This window comes from Gossypium arboreum, chromosome 5 (genome assembly GCF_025698485.1).
Source record: "Gossypium arboreum isolate Shixiya-1 chromosome 5, ASM2569848v2, whole genome shotgun sequence".
Classification (NCBI taxonomy): domain Eukaryota; kingdom Viridiplantae; phylum Streptophyta; class Magnoliopsida; order Malvales; family Malvaceae; genus Gossypium; species Gossypium arboreum.
Window position 1 is genome coordinate 26,673,812 of NC_069074.1, and position 27,441 is coordinate 26,701,252.

Here is a 27,441-nt window from a genome sequence, read left to right on the forward strand (position 1 = left end):
GCATTTAAAACCCATTTTAACTAGCACGTCGAACTGTCGTTTGGGAGGTAACAGATCTTAACAGCAGAGTAACTATTTCATAACAAAACAATAGCATAATTGACTGAAACATAACATTTCAAACATAAATAACTAAAATGTAACCCGAGGTAAATAAAAGTGACTATTTTGATAGTTTACCTAAAAGACATTTTTGTTGATTCAAAAGTTTCTCAAAATTAAAACTTTCATATAGATTATAGATAATTCAAATTTCTTTAAATTTGATTTTATTTTTATTATAATATTACTAAATATATATACTATTATTTAAGACCTCGATGAGACGGTCTTATTAGCTAATCAAACATTAACTCGATTAAAAAATTACAAGAATAACATTCTCTAATTAAAATAAGTTATATTATTCAATAATATTTTAATCCTTTTATTTAAAAAACCAATAAAAATGTTTACGTGGATGAATTTGAATTCACGCTATTTACATTAGTAAACAAACATTTACTTTACCATTGAACTAAAATTTTATCTTAATATAATATTTATATTTTAATTGTATTATATATTGATAATGTTCTTGATTGAGTTAGTGCCACAAGTCAACTTGACACTAATTTAAGATTGATAATAACACCATGATTAACAATTGTAGTTCATTTGATATTCTTATTATGATGTATTTACACGTTTAAATTTTATTTTACTTACAATTTAATCTATTTTTTATTTTAATATCGTATATATTTGGTGTGGTATTATTAATTATTTTCAAAGCATACGTTTTGTTATTTATTATATGTTATTTTAAAACTAACATCTATGTTCAAATTATGTAATTTCCATATGCATACGCATACACACACGTTATAGAATTTCTAGTTATATCAATGTTTTTTAAATTGAACTGGTAGTCGAATTGGTCAGGCCACCGATTCATTGATTCAATCAGTCTAACCAATTTGATTAAAAATTTATTAAAAATTCACAAGATTTAAAAAAAAATATTCAATCTTCGATTCAACTAATTTAAAGTCACTTTCTAAACCGATACCCTAACCAGTTCTTGATCAAATCGACCGATCTTATTCAAGCAATACTGAATTTTTTCCTATAAAAGTTATAATTGATTAGTAAATCTATGGGTTTAAAGCTAATTAATTATGAAATTAAAGTTTTAACATAAATTTTTAGCTTAACTTTTCTAAATCTTACAATTTTATCTAACCTTCATTCAAAATTTCCAACTACACCCCGAAATAAACTTCCTTCTCTTTCACTTGGTTGGATGATGCAATTAATAATTATAAAAAATGTAAATTTCTAACTTTTTTTTTGGAATTAAGAAATTCATGGCTGATAGTAATACTTAATCATTTTACCATATTGCAAGTGACTTTTAAAGAAGTAAATAACTCACCGCAAAATATATTTTATTCCCATAGGCAAGAAATGAATATCCAATTACATAATTGAAGGACAAATAAACAACCATCATATCACACTTTATAGTTCAAAAGTTCGACATCATACATTAATATCTAATCCTTTGATGACATTTCAACTAAACTTTTAATAAATATGTATAGTTTTATATAGTTCAATTTCACCCACTTTGATATAATCTAATATTCATAATTTCACATTATTTTATATAATATATTATCTTTTCATATTATTCATTTAAATGTTACAAAATTAGAAGATAATGGGTGTTTCTTCATAATCATCTATTAAAAGACACTGCTCATACTCACATATATCTCACATATATATTTCAACTTTGTTAAAACATGACAGTATATAATTTAACTTTGAGATTCGATTGTACACTCTCACACATTCTTATCTACAATCCACTACATCACACCTATTTAATGATACACTTCCAAATACGATATCCCCATTTGATGGTATGTACCCAAATACTCCCATTTGAATATAATCTTAACAATATTTTTCCCATCCAGTTACAATACCACAACCAAATAGCTTCCTTATATATAGACCTAGGAGGGTGCTGACCATCAGTGTCCCAGCACTAAAATTTTTTTTCCGGTACTAAAAAAAAGTGATGCCGGCCATCTAGTACCCCTAACTCAATTTTTTTATCTGATAAAGTGAGTCCGACCATTAATGTGTCAGCACCCAAAAAATATTATTTTTAATATTATAAAGTGGCGCCGACCAATTATCCCCCAAACCAATTTTTTCAAATACTAGTATAAATGTATACTATATGAAAAAAATTACTCAAGTGCTGGTCATTAAGTCTCCCAATCCCAAATATTAATTTTTTTAAGCTTGACACAATCATCAAACAATGATTGGGTCAAAATTTATGGTGATGCCAGCCATTAAATCTCTCAACTCTATTTTATTGTTCATTTCAAGTCATTTGATTTATTATTTTTTAACTTAAATTATTTTTATAATTAATTATCTTTTGAGTAATTTTAATAAAATAATCATATTTTTAAAGAGACAATAATTCACCATAAAATATACTCTATTCCCATCAGAAAACCAATCCTTAACTATATTATTAAAGGGCAAATAAATGAACATCACACCACACTTTGTCGCACATTAATATATAATCCTTCGATTTTGACATTTCAACTAAATTTTTAATAAATATAGATAGTTTTATATAGTTAAATTTCACCCTCTTTGATATAATCTAATATTCATAGTTTCACAATTTCATATAATAAATTATCTGTTCATATTATTCGTTTAAATGTTACAGAATTAGAAGATGAGCGTTTTTCTTCACAATCATCTAATAAAAGAACCCTGCTCATCCTCACATATATCTCAGTATGTTCAAAAAAAAATCTCAGTATATATATAAGCCATGTATGTATGTAGAAGTTTCAGGGTCTTGTTAAGTCCACGTCGCCTTTTGGGCCTCTCCGTCGTCTTTTCTACATACGACCTACCTCCATTTTCTTCCCACAAACCAGAAATTCCTCTTCAATTACTACAGTCAAAGAGAGAGAGAAACTAAGAGAAACCATGAATTCAGTTATTACCGGTAGTTTCAGACCCGCGTTTTTCCCAAGTCAACTCAGTAAAAACTCGGCACAATTCTTGTTCAGACCCTTCACCACACTCGTCTTCACAAGAAGTTTAACCGCTAAAGTTCGTGCCTTCGTTGAAACCAAGCCAACGGTATGCAATAGCAAAACCCCCCAAAAAAATGGTTAATATTGATGCCAAAGTTATTTGTCTTGATGCTTGTAGCATTACTTTACTCTTTGGTAGGCACCGATTGCGGTGGAGAAAGAGGAGAGCGGCGGCGGCAGCGGCAGCTGTGGTTTAGCTTGTCCCATTTGTTATAACCTATTAATGGTGATTACTGACTCCCCTATATACGTGTGAGTTGCTGTTATTATTTTTTTCCCCCCTCCTTAAATGAATTTCAAATTGGGTTTGAATTAGTTTTGAATTTGGAATGGAACAGGGGATCAACAGTTGGGACTAATTTGCAATGTAATACATGCAAAAAGACTTACTCTGGTACCCAAACGCATCTTGACCTCGTTGCCTCAAGTGGGTCTAAGCAATACGATGAATCCATGCCGCTAGCCACCGAACTCTTCAGGTTAAAGTGATGTTTTCATACATAGTCTTGATTTAACTGTGATCTTTATATTCTGGTTGAGATGGTTTTAGGTGGGAGCTTTAGCTCGGTTTTTTTGTTATTGCATGTTCTTGTGTTTAATACCAGTCCCGAGTTTGTTAAGTTGTAGGCTTTCTTGATATTCAAGTTGAGCCACCTACTCGGTTTATGCTGGGAATCTAACATGGTAGTACAGTTCATGTTCTGTTTTGTTGTTTAACCACAGCATTATGAACCATTTTCGATGTTGTTGCTGCTTATGCCTGCAATTGACTAGTACATGTGCTTTGATGTTATGTCCTAGGTTAGTTTGCTTTTATCTTACTTGTTTGTTGCATATTGGGATTGTTTTCATAACCAGGACTCCAGTGGTGTCCTTTCTCTACGAGAGAGGCTGGCGTCAAAATTTTGTATTTGGCGGCTTTCCAGGTCCAGAGAAAGAGGTAACATGACAATTTCTACGATTTTGTTTATCAGGAAGGGACTATGAAGTGGTAACATGACAAAACATCCGTTTCTAATCATCCTACAATTTCAACATAACATGCATGGAATGGTTTTTAACTCTATCCTTGCCATTGTTGTTTCATAGTCTTTACTATTAATATATTGATGGTGCCGCAGTTGATGTAAGGATTGCCTACTTCCCCCTAAGAGGTATCGGTTGTTCCAGAGGCAAGTTTTGTCCTTTGAGAAAATCCGCCTTGTTAGGGAAAGGGGTGACCATTGCGTTATAAAGCCACAATCCAATCTTTAGGTTGTTGATATGGGATTGTATTACCCCTCAATGTGAGTCGCTAATTAACTATTGATATACATTGCAGTTTGATATGGCAAAGAATTACCTAAAGCGAGTGCTAGGTGGAAAGATCATTGATGCTAGTTGTGGCAGCGGGATGTTCACCAGGCTTTTCGCCAAGAGTGGATTATTTTCGCAGGTTATTGCTTTGGACTACTCAGAAAACATGCTGCGACAATGCTATGAGTTCATCAAGCAAGAGGAAAACTTCCCCAAAGAGTATGAGTTTACCTTTAGTTTAAGCTAATATTAGATATGTGAAAGTATGTAATTTTAGATACTTATGAATGTTATATCTGATTTTTCATTCTTACTTTTTGTTTCAAAGGAAAGTGACCTTGGTCCGCGCCGATATCTCTCGACTTCCTTTTGAGTCAAATTCAATCGATGCTGTGCATGCTGGTGCTGCTTTGCACTGTTGGCCTTCACCATCAACCGCTGTAAGCATTTCTTTCAAATGTGGTGATTAACTAATCATTCTGGGCTTATTGCTCCTAATTACTGGATGCTTACTTGTGGCACAATATATTGAGCTTTTATATTTTACAGTTCATGTTTTAAGTGATTCTAAAACTTTTCATCTAGGTAGCTGAAATAAGTCGAGTACTTCGACCAGGTGGTGTTTTTGTCGCTACCACCTACATATTTGATGGGCCGTTTACGTTTCTGCCATTTGTGAATACTTTCCGACAGGTAAACTATTTCACCTTCGTAATGACATTGATCACAAGTTTAAATGTTCATCATTCGATGCACAACCGGAATCCAGAATTGGCCACTTGATTTTGTATCCTAAATCAAATTCGTTGATATCGTTAGTTAATGGTATTGAACTCATCGAATTCATTTTCATTGTTGGGTGTAGAATATGATGGGAATTGCTGGTAGCTATTTCGCCGTTTCGGAACAAGAACTCGAAGATCTGTGCCGAACTTGTGGACTGGTTGGTTTTACATGCATGAGAAACGGACCGTTTGTGATGATCTCTGCTAGAAAACGCAGCAGTTAAGCAAATCTCAATGATTTTACAAACTAATCAGTGTATAGCCTAGAGAGAGTCTTTTTTAATTCAAGTTTATGGTTCTGGTGGACTTTTTATTGTAGTAAAGATAATGTGCATTGTAAAGGATGTGAGATCATTTTTATCTTTAATGTTGGGTTCAAACTACGATTGCAAATTGTACAACTTCGACTATTAGATGTAATGAGAGACCCGACCCATGTCCCAACTTGGGTTATTGGGCACACTCCACCCATCGCTGGAAATAAATAATTAAATATAAAGGTAAACTAAAAATTTTCATCAAAATAAAAAGTTTATAATTTAACCTTACATATATCATTTTAGTTACTCTCGTTAAAATCGCAAATGGTAAGTTAACGTGACAGTTAAAAAATTCAGTACAATAACAAATTTAACATTTATATTTTACATATTATATTAATTTAGTCATAATTTTAAAAATTAACTTTCAAAATTTACAAAATTTCAATTTGATTCTAATTCTAAAATTCAAAGAAATATATAAAACTACATAAACATTTTAAATATATAAATTTTAAATTTTATATATTATTATTTTTGCTAACAATATTTTTTATTTATTATTATATTTTAAAATTTATTATTATATTTTTAAAACTATTTATGTAGTTTTATATGTTTCTTTTAATTTTTAGAATTAGGATCAAATTGAGACCATTTGTATTTTTATATGTCACGATCTGTCCCAAACAAACGACTCCGTTTGCCGTTTTACTTCTTTCGGCTTTCTTCAGTTTCTTAAGCTGAGATACTTATGATAGATATCAAATTAATTTAATCTCTATATTATTAAAATATTATATAAGGTTAAATTTAAATAAATTTAATATTTATTATTTAAAAATATTATTTACACTTTGAAATAGTTAATATTTTTAATTTTTATAGTTTTGTAAATAATTTTTTATTTGGAATTAAATTACAATTAAAAAATATTTTTAAAATATTTTTATACAATAAATGTTAAATTTATTCAATTTAAATTTATTTAATTCTTTTTAACAATATAAAGACTAATTTGATCTAGTCTCTATAATCTTTATGTTGATTTCCGATAAATGTGATTTTTTTTGTAAAATTACAGTGAATACGATTCTTATCTTCATAAATACGGTTTTTTTAAGATAGTAAATAAATCAATTTAAATTAATAATTTTTTAATTATGATGGTTTGTTCATTTGTCTATTTCTCAACTAATTTTTTTATCAAAACTATTTCTAAACTAATTCATATTTTGTTTATGATGATTGAATTATTAAAGATATGTGATCCAAATTTTTATTAAATAAAATATGGTACGAGTTGCACAAGTGAAATCCATATAGATGTATGATTCTTCTATTTGATGTTAATTAAAATCAAGTGTTTTAACCTTACTGCATTGCTTCTATTTGATTTTGATTAGAATATAGTTTTATAAACCTATAAATAGACATAGTCGTCTCTCTTATTGTATCATTCGAGAATTTAACATAATAAATTTTATTCTTCTCTGCCTGTGGTTTGTTCCTAAAAAGGTTTTCACATAAAATTTGTGTGTTCTATTTTTTCTCTTTTTTCTTGCCATTATCGACATTTTATTTTTACAGATTAAAAATTTCAAAAAAATATATTTATTTATTTATAATTATTTGTATTTGTATTATTTTTAACTTAATTAAATATGTTCATAAGTAGAGATGACAACGAATTGAGATGAAATGTGGTGAGAATTTTTACACTAACGAGGGTGTAATTTTGGGGACGCAATAGTAAAGTTAGATAAAATATAATAATATTAATTATGATTGTAATTATAATTAGTAATTTCTTAAAAATAAAAAAAAATTAAAGGGAGAGATTTACTTACTTCAATATGAAATTAATATTGGTAGGCTTTTCGTATTTCTTTATACAATTAATATTTTAATGATTTAATTGTTACAATTTATATTTAATTTATATATACTATACATGTCAAGTTTGATATAAATTAAATTTTTTAATTATTTTATATGTAAAATATTTAATAAATATTAAGAATATAAATTAGGTTTACGATGACTTGGCTTATCTTTTTAGAGACTCAATTAAATATAGAATTACTTTATAACAATTTTCATTATATCAAACCTAGCTTAGGTCAATCGATAGGCCTTGGATTTCCTTGTCTTTGAAACTTTTTCTTAATTTCTAAATGTTATCTATAGATACTCGTTTTTTGTCATTAATGCTTTTGTCAATAGCAGTGCTAAAAAATATTATTTCTTGTAAAATCACTCCATATTGAAATCACTATAGAGTTAAACTTAAAAAAATTGACAGGATTTTTAAGTTTGATTCGCTATTGAGATGTCTTAGGCTTTGATAGAAATATTGTTAAGAATTTTATTTCTAACCTTTTTTTTTTCTTTTCTTTTTGGAGTAAAAGTGTTTTTCCTCCCTCTTTTTGTTGATCAAAATGTACATTTGCGTTTAAGTTTGCAAATAGTACTCTCATTGCCAGAATGAGTAGCTTAATTTTCATAAAACTACCATTATATCTATTATTTTTATAATTTACATTTCATTTTATCACCTTCAAGTGACTCCTCTCAATCTCACTACCCGTTATTTTAACATGTTTATGCACTTTTTTTTTTTCATAATCGTTTTCCTTTTAACTTCCTTTTTTCAATACCTATAAAGAAAAAAGGTGAGTGTCTCATTTAAAACTTTTTTTTAAATATTTTTGATAAACTTGACGCTCTAAAATTCTCTCTATAATTTTTTTTCTACCATCACAACAATCATAATAACTATCAGCATTTTCAACCTCTTATAATATCCATCACAACCACTTACCACTACAATTATTTTTTAAAATTTACTCGGATCTTCCTCCCCATCATCTTTCCACGACTTCCCGTTTTTGCTAGAACATACCTAAACACTCCTCTACGTTCTAATGTCTTTCAAAAGATGCTAATTGTTCCGACACAGCATCAGTTGTCATATATAATATTCACAAAGTTATGGATTTTATCTTGTTGGAAAATAAGATGACAAATTTGAGTGGATAACGTTAAGACGTATTTATCTTTCTGACCATCAACGGAAGTGGGAAACACATGGGGTTATTGAACATCACTTAAAACCCTCCTTGAGGCAGACAAAGATAATAATGTCTCCTTTTCTGTACTAAGGAAGGAGCCCCAATCCCAGAAAAAAAAATTTTAATTATCAAAATTTCATTCAACAGTAATATTAAAATTAACTTTAGAAAGTAGATTTATTAAAAACATCTTAACATATAACCAGTACTAATACTCTCATGTGTTTAAGTCACGTGATTTAATAATCTCAATCAAGTTCAAACTGTAATGATAACTAATTTCTGTTTAAAATAAATTTTGATTAAATTAAATAAAATCAACGGTTGATATGAATTCTTCGGTCAACAAAACCCGAAAGGAAATAAATAGTCAAATAAATGGAAAAATAAAAAAAGAGGAAAATGTCAATTATTCAATATGGTCTAACATTGCTGCCTTTGAAAGATGACCAAATTTCGTCACCCTGTAATCTATTTTTCATCACTGCTTACGTTCTCTTAACTTCAAATTTTTATCTAAAAAGAAAAAAAAACCCTCCAATTTTTACCGAAAATACAAAATTTTTAACGATATTATATTATTTTACTATGGACCCTATCATGTTTCGTGTTGAGTTTTAGTTTGATTAATATCGATATTATTGTCAGTGTAGGAGGACGTGGTTTCGAGTACGTTAAAGCGCATTATCGTCCTATTTAAAGGTTGAAGAAGGGCTATAAGTAGTTTTAGGCATTGTCCAGATATAATAAAAACTTATAATGAGATTAATATTTTAAAAAATTATTAATTATTTTTAATCAAAATATAAGTAAATATTTGAATATTAAAATATACTTAAGTCTATGTACTCTTTTCTATATTTAAAATTTAATATTTATACTTTTTATTGTAAAATTTTAGTCTATCTATTTTTGAACTTAAAATTTCAGATTTAATTGTTAACACAACAACATTAATTTCTTTTGTTAAATTTGTTGGTGTGGCATTTTAATTTTTTTAAAACTCACTTAATAGTCATGTAACAAAAATAACATTACAATTGACTTGAATTTAACTAATAATTTTAATAGTGTTAACAATTCTTAAAAGTTAGATCAGCATTTTGATCAAAATAAAATATTTGAGCTAATCAAAGACATTTTAAAATTTAAATTATCAATTTATGTTAAAAATTGAAGTATAAATATATAATCTTAAATTTGAATGAAGCATAGGGATCAATATTGAAATTTGATCATTATTATATAATTTTAAATTTGATTATAGCATAAGTAAAGTTTAAGTTTGAACATTTTCTATATAATGAAAAAGAAAGGAAGAAAGGTTGATACACGTTTCAACTAAGGAAGGTCCTTTTTATAGACTAATATATTTATCTCATGCTTCGCGCTATGTTGATTATTTGTTTCCGTTAAATTATTAAGTAAAAATTTGAAGATTAAAATATACCATAAATTAGGTTTTCATAATTAGATCAGTGGTCGAACCAGTTAAGCCACTAATTGTACGGTTCAATTAAATAAATCATGAAAAAAGTATAAAAATAAAAAAGAGATTCAATTGGTTTTTAGCTTAGTTCAACCAGTCCATATCAATTTATGGATCAACTAGTTTGATGTCTCTATCTGGACCTGTACCCCAACCAGTTTGATTCAGTCAAACAATCATGACTCTAAGTTTCAACACTTCATACATTTGGAATTTAGTCTTACTTTTATTTTCAATAATTTAATCACTTACTTTGTAGATTTAAAATTTGCTATCAAATTATATGTAACCTCATAACATTTTAATTGAAAACTAAATGATATAAACTATTTAAAATAATTAAAAACATTATAAAAATAGAGAGCAGATTATTTGAAAAATTAAAGGATAATGATTAAATGATTAAATTTCAAGTTTAAGTATATGAGAGGGACTAAATTTAAAAACAATCCATTTTATAAAATGCAAAAAAAATAAAGTTTTAGAATTTAAAATCCAAGTCCAGTGGCTAATACAAAGGAAATTTTATGTTAATTTTATTGGTGTAACATTCTAAAAATTAAAAGTATTCACTCAATAATCATGTGACAAAAAATTATTATAATAGATATATATGAATTTAATAAAGAATTTTAATAATGTCAATAATTCTTAATATTTAAATTAATTAATGACATTATGAATATTATGGTACCAAATTATATTAAAATTAAATCTCAAATTTGAGTATAATAGTATAGGGATTTAAATTGAAATTTAACCATTTTATATAATCTAAAGGAATAGAGGACCAAAATTGAAATTTAACTATGTTAATAATGTTGCAAAAGAGAAAAGGAAAGGGCACTTGTCAAAGAAGGTTCGTAGTATAGAAACACAGAGATAGATATGTTAGATGAGAAGGGTGTGATGAAGTGCAAAGGTCTGTAGCTTTTGAAGCAGCTGCTTCGAACCTGAAGATGGTGAGAGAGACATAAAAGGAGGGTCTCTCCTATCTCACAAGTAGGGAGAACAGTGAAGTTAAAAGCATTTGGGAAGATGTTGTATAAAACTTAATTTCATTATTATTAAATGAATTAATTCAATTTTATATTTTTAAAAATGTTTAAAAGTTAAAATTGTAATGTTATAAAAAATCTTTAGATATCAATTCAATATCAAATAAAATATTTTTATTTTAAGAATCATAAAATTTTAAAAATATTAGTTATGGTAAATAATAAATTATATTTTTAAACAATAAATGATAGTTTTATTTTAATTTGGTTTTATTTGAATTTTTTAATAATACGATAATTAAATTAAATTGATTCATTTATGTATAATGACTTATTTAGCTTTCTAATCTTATAAAATGGCATTTTAGCCCATTTTAGCTTCTTTTACCTCTTGAACTTACATTGTTTATCAAATTATCTCAAAATGGATGGAAAAGTTAACGTCTGTTAACTTTGCTGGCGTAGCATCCACGTGTATGTCTATTAGCAATTAATTATATTTTTAAATTAAAAATATTGAAAAACATATATTTTTATAAATTTTATACTTTTTAAATAATTTATATAATTTTTTAAAATTTAAAATTTTAATCTATTGCTATTGTTGCATCCACGTATATGTCACATAACCCAAGTTAACAAACCTTACCTTTTCCATCCATTTTCGATAGATTTGATAAACAATACAAGTTTAATAGCTAAAAAAGACGAAAAATTAAATGGGAGGCGAAGATAATTTTTTTTTATAAAATTGTAAGGCCAAATTAGTCATTGTACTATCCATTTGAATAGTAAAAGATCTATTTTGATCCGATCTCTCTAAAAGAAAACCTCTCGTACATATTAGAGGGCTAAATAAATCATTGTACTATCCATTAAATAGTAAAATATTTATTTTAATCAGATCCCTACAATAGAACAACCTCTCATATATATCATCTTAACAACAAAGTTAGGAATTGCTTTATCTATCTTCATATTATTTTTATAATAGGTCAAAAATAATAAATATATATATATATAAATATAAACATAATTTCAACCTATATATAGTTCTTAAAATTATTTTAAAAAAAATCAAGGTAAACTAGCAAAACGAATCAATGTAAAATTGATGGATTGAGTGAGACCAGAAATTAAAGATAAAAACAAGGATAATTGCTAAAAACCAGATTATTCAGCGGGATGGACCCACCCACCCATGATTCCAAAGGAGAAAAAAATTACATGTCATTTTTTGTCCCCTTCATCCAAATTGCCATTTACCTAACCATAAACTCAATCTTCATTCTTCAATAAAACTACTATGGAACTCCTTATATTAACACTTAAATTATATTTTAGTCTCTTTATATGTTAGATCAAAAATAAATTAGTTTATTTATTAAAAATTTTATTTATTTTTGTAATTAAAAACTGGTCCGTATATGAGATATATGTGACATGTTACATATCACTGTCTAATTATTCTGTCAACCACACCAACTTTTAACAATACAAAAGGTTAAAATTGTTAACAATAAAAATCAAATTTACTCTTTAGTCTAATACACAGAAACTAATTTAACTATTTATTGAGTAGAAAAAGTAAAATACAATCTAACTTTTAATATTCCATGATATTTTTACCTATTATATATATTTATAGGTTACCATATTCCCATATCTCATATGGGAAGATTTATTTAGTCACTTTTATCATATAAGCTATGATCCCATCAATTATATAATAATGTCATATAAAACATATGATTGTTGACTAAGATTTTAAATATTTTGATTAAATACTCGTATTTAAATCTTTTGATGCCATCTTTAACGAAAAAATATATATCAATTGTATTTTATAAAATTAAAATATCAGTTGTGCCAAAAAAAAAAAAATCAAAATACCCAAGATGCAAATCAAAACAACTTTGTCATGGTTGAAGGAAGGAGAAAATTCAATTTTTGAATTTTCTTCAAATTTATTAGTCATCAACGACAAATAAAAATAATTTTATATGCTATTATAGGATTGGATGTGATTGTAGGATTTATTTAATAATTACTCTTCGAATGTGAATTAATATATATTAGTAAGTGTCTTAGAATGAGTAGGTTAAGGTCGATTGAGTCTTAACTTGATTGGTATGGGTATTGTTGTTAATATAAGAGGATGTGGGTTCGAGTGTGCTAAAATGTATTATACTCTTAATTATTTATGTGTTAAAAGGGATAATAAGTACTTTTAATCATTCTATTTCCATTGACTTAATTATTGTTTTCTATTTCTATTTTTTAATAATTGGGTTAGGAAAAAGATATTAAGGATTGAATCTAGTTTTAAATGTTACATAATAGTATAAAAATAATATGATCGGTAAATAAAAGTAATTATTGGCCAAGATAGAAGGATGTAGATTCAAATGTCTTTGAAGTGCATTATCTTCCTATTTTAAAACTGTAAAAGAGTTATAAATAATTCTAAACATTATATATATAATATATAAAAAAATCTATAATGAAATTAATAGTAAAAAGAAAAACTCATTACCAATCATTTTGTAAATTGCAATGTAAAACATCAACGCAAAGGAATTTTTATTTAATCTAATTTATCAACAAACGGCGTTATTGAATCACTTGCTTATCACTATATATTTGGCCATCCATATGTATATTTACATATAATAGAAGTATATATTATTTTTATAGTATTATTTTGTGATTTTATGATAATGGTAGCAGCTTCATCAAATTATAATGGAGGATAGCCTGTCTTAAAGAAAATATGTACCAAAAATAAATGAGACTAATTAATGAGGACAAGAAAAATAACTAAAAATTGAGAATTAATTTAGATTATATGATACACAATTTTCTTAAAAAAAAGAAAGAAAGTTAAGGATAAATCAAGATTCTTTTAAAAAACAGGCATGAGGTTTCGTACTATGGCTTCTTCACCATATTTTTTGTTTTTATTTTGTTTTTAATATCAGTTCACGTTATCACTATTTTGTCAAAAAAAAAATTAGTTTTAGTTTTTATATGATTTTTTTAATTTCTAATTATATTCTGGCATAAATATGAGATTTGTTAAAGTAAGGGTATCCCTAAATCTATTAAAAATCATTCTCGAATGGCCTTATTATGATAGATCATAATGATGATGAGAGATTGGAGATGATGAGGAGGAGTATAGTCTATATTTTGTGCCTCATTGATGCGATTTTAAATTAGAATGTAAGTTTTAGAGATTTGATTAAGTTAATGCATCTCTAATTTGGTTTTATTTCTATTTTTCTGAGATTATTTTACAAATATTTGTAATAATTTATTTATTATTTGTATTATACATAATCTCTTTGTATATTTTTCATGATTCGAATTTTCTTAAGATTGAGAAAGATTTTTAAAATATAAAATAATTAAAATGATGGAATATTATAGTTTATGATTGCGGCCGGCAGGCATAGAAGATTCGATTAGGATTGCTTCACTATTGCCACACATCGGTCTGCACCATCTTTCAATTCTTTTTATTTTTATTTTTATAATATAATCGTTAATATTGAAAGATAAATCAAATAATTAACACACAATATTTAAAATTAAATTAGCATGAGCATAATAAGATAATATAGAAAATGAATATTCAAATTTACGATTAGCCAAGCATTTCCCCAGAGAAAACGGGGCCACACTTGGGAAATCGGTAGGCAAGGGACATGGGAATTAAGGAATAAAACAGACCTTTTATTAACATCACCGACCTAGTATTATTCTATAATCCTATACATACATGTATATATATATATTATATAACTATTAACTGTGCATAGGGTATATTCAGTGTATGATATGATAAAATCTGGTGACAAATGATATATTCAACATATTTTAATTAAATTATTGATGATTATTTCTAAAATGAACGAAAAGAAAAGAGAGAATATGATGACTAGTGCAGCGAAATTCTTTACACATTAAATTTACCAGTGCTTCTGCACATTTAAATTTGTAACAGTTCAGTAAACTATTCTAGTCTGCAGGAGATATCCATGAATCAACTGTGCCTTGAGCTCTGGATGAAACGTTTTCCAGTCCCTTTTCATGTTGGAAATCCGATAATGAAGAGTAATTCGACTTGAAACTGTTAAGTCTCTGAGAAGTATTACTGTAAATCCCATCAAACGGCCTGAAATGATCTTGATTCCCATTGTTTAATCCAACCGCACCTCTCCAGTTTCCATGTAAGCCACCGAGGTTCCCACTCACACCATCGAGGGAAGCCATTGTTGAAGAAGCTGAAGCTGGACAACCAGGCATATTAAGAGAAGGCTGAAGTGGAGGCTGGAGAATCTGGGCTTGAAAGTTTAACATATTAGAAGCTTCAGCTAAAGGAATATTGTTTAATAATGAAGTTGCAGCAGGCTGAACCCTTTTAGCCGAGGGACGTAAAGGTTCCAAGTGAGTGGACGACCGGGTACCTGATGAACCAGAGCCAAAAATATCGAGCTTTCGAGAAAATGATGATGAGCCTGGTGGTGTAGGAATTCCAGTATATTCTTGCACCATGGCTCTGAAATTGGTTGGGTCAGTGGTGAGAACCGTAGTGGGTGCTTTCCTTGACGCCCTTGTTCGCTTCTTGGGGTTCTTGACAACACCATTAAGTTCACCAACTGGCCTTGGTTGCATCGATGATGAGCTCGGAAACGGAACTTGATCGAGTCCTTGAGCCAGTAAAGTGTGTGGGTGGTGCTGGTGGTGAGAGACAAGGGAGGGGTTCAAAAATTGTTGGAGTGAACCGAAGTCGTTATCACCACCGCTTGAAGATTGCATAGTAGTTGCTTTTTTACCAGAACCTATAGAAAGAAGAAAGGGTTTTTGTCTTCTCCTTGCGGTTGGTATTTATAATATGAAGTTGAATTGGGGGAAGCAAAAGAGAGAAATGAAAGGAGACGGAAGGCTTTAAGAAGATGGTATATGAATATGATAGAGAATGTTGGGAAGGGGTGGGGCAGCCATTGATGGAGAGAAAAAGAGGTGGCGGTGGCTGGCGACGGGTCAAAATCAAACTTCCATATTATAGAGAAAGAGAGAGAGGGGTTGGGGCTTCCGAATATGTTGCGTATGTTAAAGCAAGAAAAGGATGTGAGGAATTAATTTAAACTTTATACTTTATAGGATTATAATGCATAATCGTCCGTGTAGAGCTGTTGATGGCCCGCTAGCTCCTTCGGCTCGGTCTACTTTGATTAAAATTTAAGCTTAAATTTCATTTTTGGGCTCGTTTGGCTTGATTTAATATTTTAATATAAATATACATAATATTTATGTATTTTTATAATTAAATATAAGTAGAAATATTTTTATTATTTCTTATTATTTTGATTAATTAAGCTCAGACTTAAAAAAAAATTTAAGATCAAATTCGAATTGATATATAAATACTTCTAGATGTTTGTCTCCCTTCATCCATTGCCTTGTGTAAAAGAATGTGCCACATGTTTTTCCGGTCTTGTCTTGTTTGAAACTTTCTAACGGTTGGTGGCCATATTGGACCACAATTAACAACAAAGTTTTGTTTGTTCGGATTTTAAGTAGAGGTAAAACTCTTTTAATAATGTTTTTCTTTTCACAATATTTGAACATAAATTTTTTATACAATATTAAAGATAAAAAATAGGAATAATATAATTTCATAAAAATTTTAATTATCATTTCATACAAATTAAAAAACTCGAACATTAAAATCTTATTTAAAATCCTATCTAAAGGAAATCAAACTTCTTAATACTCTATCTAATATGTTTTGGTAATGTACTCTTTTCTATAGTTAAATCTAGGAGCGGTGAAATTATTTTATGAATTTTTCTTATCACATCATCTATGGTCCCTACCAATTAAAAATAAACATATAATCCTTTTTTTTTCATATTATATGTACAGTTGGTAAGGACAAATTATGGATGAAGTGGAAACAAAAATTATATGTTTATTTTTAATAGGTAGGGACTGTGGATGATGTGGTAAGGAGGTTTCATAAAATAATTTCTTATAGAAATGCCTATAGATAACATAATTATAAATAATCTAGACTTTTCTTTATGTATATTTGATTGTTATGTCTAATTATTTTATTGGAATTTTCATTTATGAAATAAAGTATTTTAATTATTATTTGCATGAGTTAGAAGCCTAAAACTCGAATGATAAAATTTCCATTCATTGTTGTTTGAATCGGACTGGATTGATAGATTGAACTTGTTGGTTAGAGAATCGATCGAGTACTAAGCCATAAAAGACCATTAGACCAGTTTAACCAAGTAAAAAAATCAGTTAAATTGTGCGATTGAACCTGATTTTTTAATATATTTTAAATTTTAATAATTTTTTAAATAATAAATTGATAACCTAATCGATTTGACTACCAGTCCAATTTTATCTAACATGTTTTCCCCGTACATATGTTGTGGCTTAGGGTTCGGTGGTCTTTTTGCTAAAATGTATATTGCTTTTTGTATTATCTAAGATAAGGCTCACACCTCATCACGCCATACAATAACAAAAATCATTTTTGGTACTTCTCATTGGCAAGAAAAATAAATAGATATTCCGAAAGGTATAAACAAAGGCCCTCTGTGTGTTTTCTACAGTTGATGAAGTATGCCACATCCCCGCTAATTGCCCAAGTGCAACACCGTATGAATTCAACATTTTGACAAAAAATGAGTGGAACAAGAGATGAAAGCTAACCTCGAAAGAGTATAAAGGTTTGTAAAAACCTAACCCTTTATCAAAATTTGAATCCACTACTATGCTCAACAATTTTTTTTTCCAGTTGGAATGGAAATGTAAAACTAATAATTGTTTAATTGTAGATCTTTATATTCCATTAAGGTTCTCGTCTCTTCTTCAGTGGCAGTATACTCAAAAGAATATATAGTAATTAAAATATTTAAATGTCTATTCTTCTCCCAAAATTTTTAATAGCCCTCTAAATACCTTTACCCTTACCCTTACCCCAATTTTCCTTTTCCATTGACTAGCCATGGCAATAACAAAAATATCATGTCGAAACCATTCTTTTGAAAACGGGGATCGACTTTGTTTGAAAGTGAAAATTAAAACGGGAGTCGCCACCAATCTTTTATCAGGTGTGATCGGATCACCTTTGTTTTAATAAATCAATTTTAGTTTACTTAAACAGGGCCTTTGGTCTATGAAACTTGAGAGAATGAGTTTGGGAGTCGGTTACGTGCGAGGAAGGATTAGCACCCTCGACACGCCCAAAAAATTGGTACCGAATTGATTAGTTAGTGTCTTAATGTCGAAAATTAAAAATCGGGAAGGGACTTGAAATACGATCTTTTCTATTAATAATGATTTTAAAATTCTTAAATTAGCTTAAATCGATTTGTTTAAAGATTTTCTTATCTCGAGATATCGGAGTATCACATCCCGTAAGTTAGGACACAATACCATGAATTCCCGAGCACAAGGTCGTCTTTTAATTTAAATTGGAAATCTGTGCATTTCAAAACTCAAAAGGATATTTAGCTATTTAGAACCAACAAGAGAACCGAAACCCCGTAAGTTAGGGCACAATTCTTCGATGTTCCAAAATGCGAAACGTTGCCTTATTTATTGAAATTAGTAAAACATGAATAAAAATCTTTAAAGTAATGAACAATGAATGATATAAAATAGGCGGAGACAAAAATAAACGAGTTGGAAATACATTGAAACAAATAATAAATATGACAACAATATTAAAACAATAACAATGCATGCGATATATTAAACGTAATAATAGTATCCAATGTGAAATAAAACAACGAATATATACATAATAAAGATATTAAGAGTATGTACGTAAAATATATATATTTATAAATAGTAATAGTGTTAGAAATATACTATATATAGTGTTTGAAGTATATACATAAAATAGTGAAAATATAACTAGTAATGTTAAGATATATATAATATATACATATGTATGAAATAGATATAAAAAATATGTACATAATATAGTGTAAAAAATACATACATAATTAATTAAAATATATACATAAGATAACATGTAGAAAAAAATATATAAATAATATAGTATTAAATATATATACATAAAATAGTATAATATATATATACGTAATATAGAATTTAGAATATACCTAATATATTAAAAGAATATATATAATATAATATTAAAAAATATAATAATAACAAAAAAAAAAGAGGGAGAGAGTGGGCGATTTCCATAAAGGTCAAACCACCGGACATGGCATTACCACTCGCTTGTCGGTGCCATCGTACATGGCAAAATGGGACCTCAAAAAAAACTTTTTCGGTAAAAATGGGAAAGCTTCTTCCTTTTATTTTTACTTTCGTATAAAAGAAACAAAATAAAACTGAAAGGAAAACAATAAGCAAACAAAGAACTTAAACCGAGAATAGACCAAGAAACTTCTTTTGCTTTGATATTTGATTAATCTCCAAAAAACAAAAAAATAAGCCTCTCCAAAAACTAGCCTTTATAATAACTCTTCTCCTTGATTACTCTAAAAAAACCTCTAAAAAATCATTTACAATAACTTTCTCCCTCAAAACTTCTTCCTCTCTTAAATACAAAATATGAGAAGGCTTATATAGCCATTTACCAAATATTTTTTATTGTTTATGTCTTCATTTGTAGGTACAAGTGGTGGTGGAGCAAGTGTGGCTAGTGGAGTAGGTAGTGGAGCAAGTGTGGCTAGTGGAGTTGGTGGTAGCAAAGGCTAGGATTTAGTTGAGAAAAGTTTAGGTTGTGGGCTAGGGTTTTTTATTTTGATTTGGGCTTAGGGTTTGGGCTATTGGGGTTTTGATGTAAATTAGGCTTTGGGTAGTTAAGATTTTGGGTTTTGGATTTAATTTTGGTGGGTTAAGTAAGGTTAAATTGGGTTTTGATGTAAATAGGTTAAAATTGGCCTACAACACATCAAGTAAAAGATAAAAAAAAAAAATTCACAAGAGAAAATAAAGAAACTCCCTTAAAGGAAATGTTCCAAACAAGTCAACAAATTTTAAAGACCAAACAAAAGGTATGGTGCAAAAATAAATTTGTAGAAAGAAAATCTAAAAATGATACAAATTCAAGAAAAAGTGCCCCTATTTATAAGAACGACCCAAGACTTCTTCACTACAGTTGTGTTTAGCTCAAGATCAACACATCCCAATTATGGCAATAACTGCAACCAACCACAGGCTCATATGTGGCCTATAATCCGCCATAACACCTATAATATGTGTATCCTAAGTAATGGTTAGCATATGTTTCCTTAAGTCACGCCCCATCAAACCATCAATTACAAATTCAATTTTTTTTTCTCAAAATCGCAACACCCCACATAATGCCATACACAGGAAACACCTAATTAATGTTATACTTCCCTTCAACTGGGGGCAATTCTTAAACATACCCAACTAGATTACCTCACCAATGCTATCTATTGCTAGAGAGTAAGGCCACGCTAATCTAAGTTACCCTCCCTGTCCTGTTGATATCGCCATATAACTAATCACTCATATACTTTGTGATCGCATCACATCAAATCACATCGCGTTATTAATTTTTCTATAGAATTAAATATGGAAATGAATACGGTATCAACTATTTTTTAATTTTTACGTATTTTTTATATTTATATTTAATGGTGATCATTTGATCTAACATCGACAATAGACAAAAATTCTTAAATATAAAATCATAAATAGTTTAAATTTCGATATTTCCTTCCTCTATTCCTAATCAAACCTCTTAATAAACTTGTGACCAAAAAATTATGTTGCTCTCAAATCTTGATTCACATCAAATCGAGGCTCTAAATTTAAATTCCTTCTTGAAATAAAAAATAAAGGGATAATATTTTTTTGACACTTCAATTTTAGGTCTCTTTGTTGACATAACATATATGTAGATCACATGTCATCATTTGATTAATTTTTAAAATTTAAAGAAAAATATTATTTTTATACTTTTAAATAATTTTAATGGTTTTAATTTTTAAATTTTAAAAATTAATTAAATATTGATGTGTCATTCACGTGATAATCTACGATATGCTACATCAAAAAGTTAAAAATATATTAAATTTTCATCCATTTTAAGATGATTTAAAAAATATACAAATTTAAAATAAATAATTAAAAATAAAATAATTTCTTTTTAAAGTTAAAATTCAAATTATGCCAAAAATAAAAGAAGATTTTGGTGCGTAGGCTGGCATCCAACTGCCCCCCACGCAATGAACAAAAACATCTAATTTGCACGCATGTTTGTGCCCCCTCTATCTTTGAAAATTTGTGGTTCACCTAAGCCACACCCACAATAATATTCCCCATTGACCATCACCACCAACTACACCGTACGTCCGTACCATGAGGTTTCTTGAGTTGCCACTGTATTCCCATGGCAGCCAATGCTGATTTAACCGACATGGCATTCGTCTTTTGTCTCTACACCCGAATTGTATCACATTTATGTGTGTTTTGACGGTTCCTTAATTGAAAGAAACACGGATGATGAAAGTGTTGTTCACATGAGAACAAGATCAGAGACGGGACTTACTAGAAAATATTAGATTTTATATTTGAGCTGCATCCTAATTTTAATGGGGTGAAGCACTTTTGCCTTCTCCACTTTTCAGTTAAGGTTGGTCTCGAACTCCCTTAAAATAAAAAAAATATTAATTATTTATAATTTATAAAAAGTTTAAATTAATAATGATAATGTCGAGACCTTTTTTTAAATCGAGTTTTAGAAAATGGGAATCGACTTTAAAAAAAACGAAAACGGGAGTCGCCACCAATCTTTTTAAGTGTGATTGGATCACCTTATAAAATGTTTTGCTTTAAAACATTAATTTTAGTCTATGAAAGTCAAGAAAACGGATTCAGGAGTCGATTACGTACGAAGAAGAGTTAGCACCCTCGTAACACCCAAAAATTGGTACCTAATTGATTATCAAGTGTCTTTAATGTAGGAAATTTGAAAGTTTTAAGATGCAAACCTCTTTTAATTAAAATGTCTCAATTTTAAAAATTAAGGCTCACTTATTTCAAACGAGTCAAAACATCACATCCAGTAAGTTAGGATGCAACATTTTAAAACCTTTGAAACTAAGCTTGTCTTTCGAAAATTTCTATCTCGAAAAAATAAAACGCCATATCCAGTAAGTTAGGACACTATGTTTTGAAATCTCGAAATAATTGTTTAAGTTTTGAAAAGTCAAAATCACTTAGAAGGGTGCTTGACTATTCGAATTCAACGAGAAAAGTCGCAACCCAGTAAGTTAGGGTACTACCTTTCTCGAAGTTTCCAAACATCATGCATTACCTTTTATTTTTCCTTTTTTGAATTAAGTGAAATATATCTTTTGGTTTTAAAAAATAATGATGTGCTTTGCATATCACAAGGAATTAAATAAATCTAATTACAATATACATGTTTTATCATTTCATGCAAATATAATGTAGAAAATAGTAATAATGGCATAAATTACACAATATACATTATCACTTTATGCATATGTCATGTTCATGCATTATTGTTACATGCAAAAATACAACATAGAGTATAATGAATTTAATAATATAAATTACATAACACCTATATGTAACAACATTTCATGCAAATGTACCTTAAGTTAATACAAATAATTAACTTCCATGCAAATATGTAAAACCATAACATATAATTTACTAAACAATAACGAAATATAAAAAATAAGCAAAGTATAAACTTATGAAATATAAATCAAATAAAGATATTCATAAATTTTAGATTAATATGAAAATAATAAAAGAAAACCCCAAAAAAAATGATTAATATATATAAACCATATTATAAGGTATAATACCTTAATAATGTACTAAATATTTATATTACACATATTTATTTAGTAATAAAAATATATATAACTAATGATTGATAAAATAGTATATATTTTATAATTAAATAAAAGTAATGTAAATGATAATATATATAGTAAATATTTAGTGTATAATATAATTTATAACCAAAATATATAATAATATTGTAATACCTCGAAAATTTTTACAGAAGATATTATCCTTGATATAGTAAAATAAGGAAATAAAGTGACAAAAGGGAAATTTTGAGTTATGTCAATATTGAGAAGTATATTATGATATATTAATTCAAGAAAGGACTAAATTGTAAAAGTGAGAAAAGTTTTGTTGCACAAGAATAAATATTCATAATTTGAGGGGTTAAAGTATAAATAAGAAAAATTTGAAGGACCAATAGTGTAAATAATTTAATAGAGTGGAATGATCTAGAAACTAAGGAAAATGGATGAATTAGGACCAAATTGAATAGATGAAGAACTATGAGGGACTAAATTGCAATTTTACAAAATTTAATGATGACTCAAGGATGGAATTTTAAAAGATAATGAAGGGCAAAATGGTCAATTGGAAGAGAGAAAAATCTAGAAAGTAATAATGATGCTAGAGATATTTTGATATTTTATAATTATTTAATTAGATAAATATTATTTTATTAATACTTTAATAAGATATTTTATTATTATTTTATTAGTATATAAAGAAAGAAAGATGAGAAATTCTCATCCATATTTTCCCATGCACTAACGTGAGAGAAAGAGAGGAAGAAAGAAAGTTTTGCTTTCTTTACAATTTGGTCCTTTTACCAAAAATTCATCATTTTCACCCAAAAATCAAATGAATTTTCATAGCTACCAAGAGACAAAAATGTTAAGGAGAGCATGGGGAGTTAGAATATCAAGTTGGATTCAAGAAATAGAAGCTGGAGGAGAGAGAAAATCAAGTTAAAGATTAGTATCAATAGAACAAGGTAAGTATATCAAGATTTCAATATGTTTTTAAGTTTGTTATTATTGATAAAGCTTGGAAATAATGTTATAGTAGAGTTTTCTTACATAAGGTCCTATGTTCTTGATATGTTAGTGAAGAAAAAAATAAGAGAAAGTGATGAGAAATGGTGTAGAAAAAGAAAATAAGGATGTTATAACATGGTAATTAATATCTTGTACTAAAACAGTTTTGGACAGCAGCAGTAGTCTAACTTTGAAAAATCATCAAAAATTGTAGAAATCTAATTATAGGATGAATAAAATATGAAATTAAATCTTATTAAGTGTAGTTTTTATAGAAGAAATTATGTAAGCAATGGAATTCTAAATCATGAGATATGATGAATTTTGTGAGACAAGGTCAGAATGATTTCGGGTTCCCCTGTTCTGAATTTGTAAAATCATAAAAAAATTAGATAAAAATAATTAGGGGCTTAAATTTATATGTTTATAATCCTGAATGAGTCTATTTTCAATAGAAACAAATATGAACATCATTCGAATTATGTACAATGAGATAATTAATTTTTAGTAAAGAAGGGTCACAACTGTCAGACAGCAGAATAGGGGTAACTTTAAAGAATAAACTGTACTTATTGACTAAACCAAAAATTCTGAAAATTTTTTGGTAAGAATATATATGAGTCTAGTTTCAGGTAAAATTAGCAGATCTTAATTTGGAGTCCTATAGCTCCAGATATAAATAATTTAGTGACTATGACACAGATGGACAGCTTGAATATTCATAAAAGTAAATAATAAAAATTATGGATAATGTTACTTACAAGTGTGTTATCTACATTAAGGATGTGGAATGGAGAGGAGGAGGAGGAAAAATATGTATGAATATTCATCTAGCATGGCTAATTTGTATATTTCAGGCTCAGGGACTAAATTGAATAAAAGTAAAACTTCATGGGCAATTTTGTAAACATGTCAGAAATGACCAAATTGCATGAAATGGATTATTTTATTATTTAAATTACAAAATTGAATGAAATTATTAATTTAGTTCAAGATCGGGGGAAAACATGTTTTAGGGATTAAATTGAAAAGTGTTGAAATTATGAAAAATTCTAATATTTTATAGAATTCATGGATTCTTATCAATATATATGAGAATAATAGCTGGAAATAAGGATTAAATTGCAAGAATTTTATTTTCCTGACCCTAAGGATGAAATCGTCATTAATTAAAAGTTTAGGGGAAAAATGGTAATTTTGCCTAGAGCATTAATTAAATGCATTAGAATATGAAATGAATGAAAATGATGATCAAATTTATTTATAAAGATCCGGACGACTCAAATATGAGACTTGATCGAAGCCCGGGAATCACGGCACTGATTCGAGTTGCTGCGAGATGAACGGACACGAGTCAAAGGGGCGTGACTCTTGGTCTGATTGCGGCGCAAGTTCTTCTGTCGCTTGGCATGGCTTGGGAGTTGCAGTGCAAACCCTAGCTAGGGTTTCCCAAAACTGAAAATAAGTTGGGCCAATTAGGCCTACTAAGTCTTGGGTTACTGGACTAATTCAGGGGTATTGGGTATTTGATTGTAAATGGGCTACTGGGTTAAGCAGGTTTTGAGCTTATTGTAATTGGACTTTAATAAATATTTATTTATTTATTTATTATTTATTTTTTCTGGTTTTAAGGCCCGGACGAATTTGGGCTATTACAGATAAAATTATATTTTAGTTTTTTAAGATTGATAAAATTTTAATTAATTCATCAAATATTATAAAGATATAAACTATTAAAATAATGAAGATATATTTCGCCCTTCAAAAATATTTTCTAATTCCGCGACTTTCTCAACTATAAAAAAATAAAAATCTTTAGCCATTCGATTTGGTTTTTAATCTCGTTGTGTATGGATGACCAATTCCACTCTTAATAGAAAATAGAAAAGAGCAGAATTAATTTCTTGAGGATTTTTTTTTATAATAATTATAAAAAAAATCCTGTGTCAGTCAAAAATAAAGGAAAGGCATAGCCCAATATGCCACTTAGCCATGGGCCATAAGGTCCAATACTTATAGGGAATCAATGCCTTAAACTGTAAAGGTAGTAAATCTATAACAAAAAGGTTAAAATATGTCGTTAGTCCCTGTACTTGTATAGAATTTGATATTTGGTCCCTATACTTTAAAAGTTATAAATTCAATCTTCTTACCCTTTCAATTTAAAAATCCTAGTCCAATCATTATCATTGTTGATAGTTTCTATAAAAAAATTCAATTTAACATATTTATTTTTTGACAATCATATATCATGTCATATGAAGACAACCTAATCAAAATTTTAAATTAACAAATTTTAATAGAAAATAAGTATTATTTTAATGACTGGACTAAGGTTTCTAAATAAAAAGTTAAAAGATCTTACTTTTTAAGGTTTCTAAATAAAAAGTTAAAAGATCTTACTTTTTAATCAAGCTCATCTTGTGAAATCAATTTCCGAAGAAATCAAGCAAGGCTTAACAATCCAATAATACTTACACAATCAATTGTCTTAGCAACAGGTTGTACCAAAATCAACAATTTTACTATAATTTAAAAAAATAATAATGAAATTTTCAAAAAAAGTATTGATTGTCAATGGAGAAAATAGCATTAAAATTAGAGGTTTCGACATTTAAAACACCATTGCCGCATAGAAGAAGCGTCAAAACAATTAGTAAATGATAATTCCGTAGATGACATCCAATCAAATGCTCAACTTTTTTATAATTTGAAATTGAAAGGAAATTGATAAGTTGAAAATAGATCGGGGGATTTTTTTTTTCTTATTATTGTTAAAATATTAATTAAAGAAAATTTTAAAATTTGAGTTTTTTTTTAAAATTTTTGTTTCCTACGAGTGTAATACTAATATGAGTAATAACGACCTCGTTTACTAGCAATCATCTATAAGAGTGTGGTTGGGTTGTTTTAAAAGAGCCAAAATTATTGTCTCTTTTTTTTGTTATTTTTCCCGAGAAACAAACAAGAAAAAAAATGAAAAAGAGAACATTTACAAACTTTAATCTCCTGTTGCAAATAACAAAAGAAAAATGTTTTGGACTAATTACAACGAGGTCTCTAGTTTTAGTAAAAAAGGTCACATTAGTAATTTGTTGGTGGATTAGTGGAATTTGTAACGGCAGTGACCAATTTGAGCAATTATATTAATTAAAGTGATTAAATTGAAAAAAAAGTTAGAGTGACAAAAATAGAAACGACGCTATTTTAAAGTGACTTATGGTGTAGCTTTCCCTTACTCTTTTTAAATGTGAGTTTAGTGATATGATGAAAAATAAGAGGTATTCTCATCAGTACAAAAGTTTTTCCAAATTCATATTTTTATATATACTAGCTTCTCATGTCATATGCACGTGAATTTTTATACATTTTAATTCATTAATAATATATTTTCTATAACTTCAAAAGTATATATTTGTGCTAATTAGTTTAAGATTGATTTAATTTATACTAAAAGTGAATTAGTTTTGAAAAATAAAATAATATTTTAAAAATAATTGAAA

General features: G+C 28.0%; 2 protein-coding genes across 2 annotated transcripts; one reads left to right on the forward strand and one right to left on the reverse strand.

Moving 5' to 3' along the window:
• The first annotated feature begins 2,648 nt into the window (after positions 1-2,648).
• Positions 2,649-5,610, forward strand: LOC108471139 (uncharacterized methyltransferase At1g78140, chloroplastic). Its single transcript, XM_017772734.2, has 8 exons — positions 2,649-3,174; positions 3,268-3,380; positions 3,467-3,607; positions 3,987-4,068; positions 4,450-4,643; positions 4,753-4,864; positions 5,010-5,117; positions 5,290-5,610. Exons 1-8 carry the CDS (start codon positions 3,019-3,021, stop codon positions 5,431-5,433), a joined length of 1,050 nt encoding a protein of 349 aa, XP_017628223.1. The 5' UTR covers positions 2,649-3,018; the 3' UTR covers positions 5,434-5,610.
• A 9,300-nt stretch (positions 5,611-14,910) lies between these two features.
• LOC108478693 (uncharacterized) lies at positions 14,911-16,160 on the reverse strand. Its single transcript, XM_017781170.2, has one exon. It carries the CDS (start codon positions 15,852-15,854, stop codon positions 15,054-15,056), a length of 801 nt encoding a protein of 266 aa, XP_017636659.1. The 5' UTR covers positions 15,855-16,160; the 3' UTR covers positions 14,911-15,053.
• Between the last annotated feature and the right edge of the window lie 11,281 nt (positions 16,161-27,441).